The sequence below is a fragment of the Ciona intestinalis genome, unplaced genomic scaffold (assembly GCF_000224145.3).
Source record: "Ciona intestinalis unplaced genomic scaffold, KH HT000316.1, whole genome shotgun sequence".
Lineage (NCBI taxonomy): Eukaryota > Metazoa > Chordata > Ascidiacea > Phlebobranchia > Cionidae > Ciona > Ciona intestinalis.
The window spans coordinates 4,788-6,631 of record NW_004190637.1 but is presented as its reverse complement, the minus strand read 5'-3'; the positions used below and the strand labels follow the sequence as shown (position 1 = coordinate 6,631).

The window sequence follows — 1,844 nt, the reverse complement described above, 5'->3', positions numbered from 1 at the left end:
TATTTTCACGAACTAAGAGTATAACATGGTTATATTCATATATAATTGAATAGTTGATGTCTGCACATGAGCCAAATATAAATGCAGCCTTGTATGATTGTGTTTTTTTTATGGTTGAAAATGACCAATCCATCACTGACCACTGTGTTAGCATGTGCCTTATTTAAGGACAGATGCATATACAGTAGGCTAGCGAATCAAGTGGTAACATTTTTGTATTACGACTGCACATTTAATAATGTCCATACCAATAAATAACTTGTTTTCATTGAAGCTATATGCACTGGCGTCGATTTATATGGTGCAGGGTATGCAGGCCTACCCTGAGAATTTTGCAGGGGTTGCAGCAACTCCTGAATTTTCCAATTATAAAAGCAAATTATTCCTAAAATCTTCTTAAATAAATATATTTAACTTTATCAAATAATTACTTTATAGTAGCTACGCAACGCCTTCATTCTCTCAACGTATAAACTAGCTATTTTTGTACCCTGTGCGGTTACCTATAACCGCTGCGTGTTACGTCAGATAAAGGTTACGTCACATTGATAATCGCAAAATCGCCGATTGTTACGGTAACAACTCTATTGTTGTGTGGGAATGTAATGGTTACTAGTCGATTTCTACCTTTCAAATGTCGTCTAACGTCTACTTCCAAAGCTGCTTTTCTCCCGAAAGCATTTCGAATTAAACTAAAAACACGCGAACCAGGATAAAATTCAACTATAGGAATAAATGTTCTTTTACTAAGACGCGCACATGTCATGAATTGCCTCCCTAACAGTTGCGTGTAAAATTAATGTAATTTTCCTGTTAAATAGGCGAGAATAAACTACCTAAATCGGGTCGGTCACTGCTTTATATTTATATACGATATTTTCCTAAGCGAAGCAGCATGTTTGTTACTAAATAGTAAGGATTTACGCGTGGATTCATTACGGCATAATAGCAATTCACACGTCGATTATTGCAACATAATAGCAATTCACACGTTCATTGTTTAGTCTACATGTGAAACATCAAACATTATTCTCGTTGCAAACCTTACCCTGATAATAGTTCGTCTGTTAAAACAAAGGGAGATCGTGGCGGCAATGCTCTTTGATCGGTGATAGGTGAACACAGCTTTGATCCTGTGTTGTTAAACATGATTGACGCATGTTTAATTAATTTTGTTTGTTTCCTCGAGTTTTGTTAAAATGATTTTTTAAACTTCATTGCGCCCGTCAACCAACACAAAATTGTTACGTGTTCAATTGTGATGCGAACAACTTTTATGTTGCGCAATTACGAGTTTTAAAGTCAAATGTTGTATTATAAACAATATTGTGACGCAGAGAATTAACGTAAGATATTGCGCAATGCTGCACCTGTCAGTTAAACAATGTTATGTCATACGCGGTATTGTGATGTGCTCCATTGTCTGTATAATCAACGTATCGGCAATTATATGATGATATGTACATGTCGGATTGTTAAGTTTTTAAACACTTAACCGCAATCAACTGCCAGACTTATGTCATACCTTTTCTATTAAATGCCGCACACGTTATATGCGTGGTTTTACTTGTTCTACATATACCTACTTTCAGCTAACATGGTTTAATGTCGCAACCCCTACGTTTTTATAAAATCGACGCCACTGCTCAAGTTTATATGTTTTTGATGAGCAGGTAAAACCTTGCAGTCAACAAATGACTTGCAAACCTCTATGTGCACGACCCCACCACAAGCGGTCGCCAAACACGTTCGAGAAGCGTTGAAACTCGTGCATAATGATGTCACAAGTAAATATTATGGGTACGTTAGTTACGTGGCAATAAGAAATAACCCCACCCCCAATA

The 1,844-nt window shown here is 36.6% G+C and overlaps 1 protein-coding gene across 1 annotated transcript in view; it reads left to right on the top strand.

The window, feature by feature from the left end:
- The window catches only part of LOC100179278 (arsenite methyltransferase-like), a 6,020-nt gene that overhangs the window by 866 nt on the left and 3,310 nt on the right, over positions 1-1,844 (top strand). Inside the window, 1 exon segment of the mRNA XM_026839490.1 lies at positions 1,674-1,800. Coding sequence (XP_026695291.1) covers positions 1,674-1,800 — 127 coding nt within the window.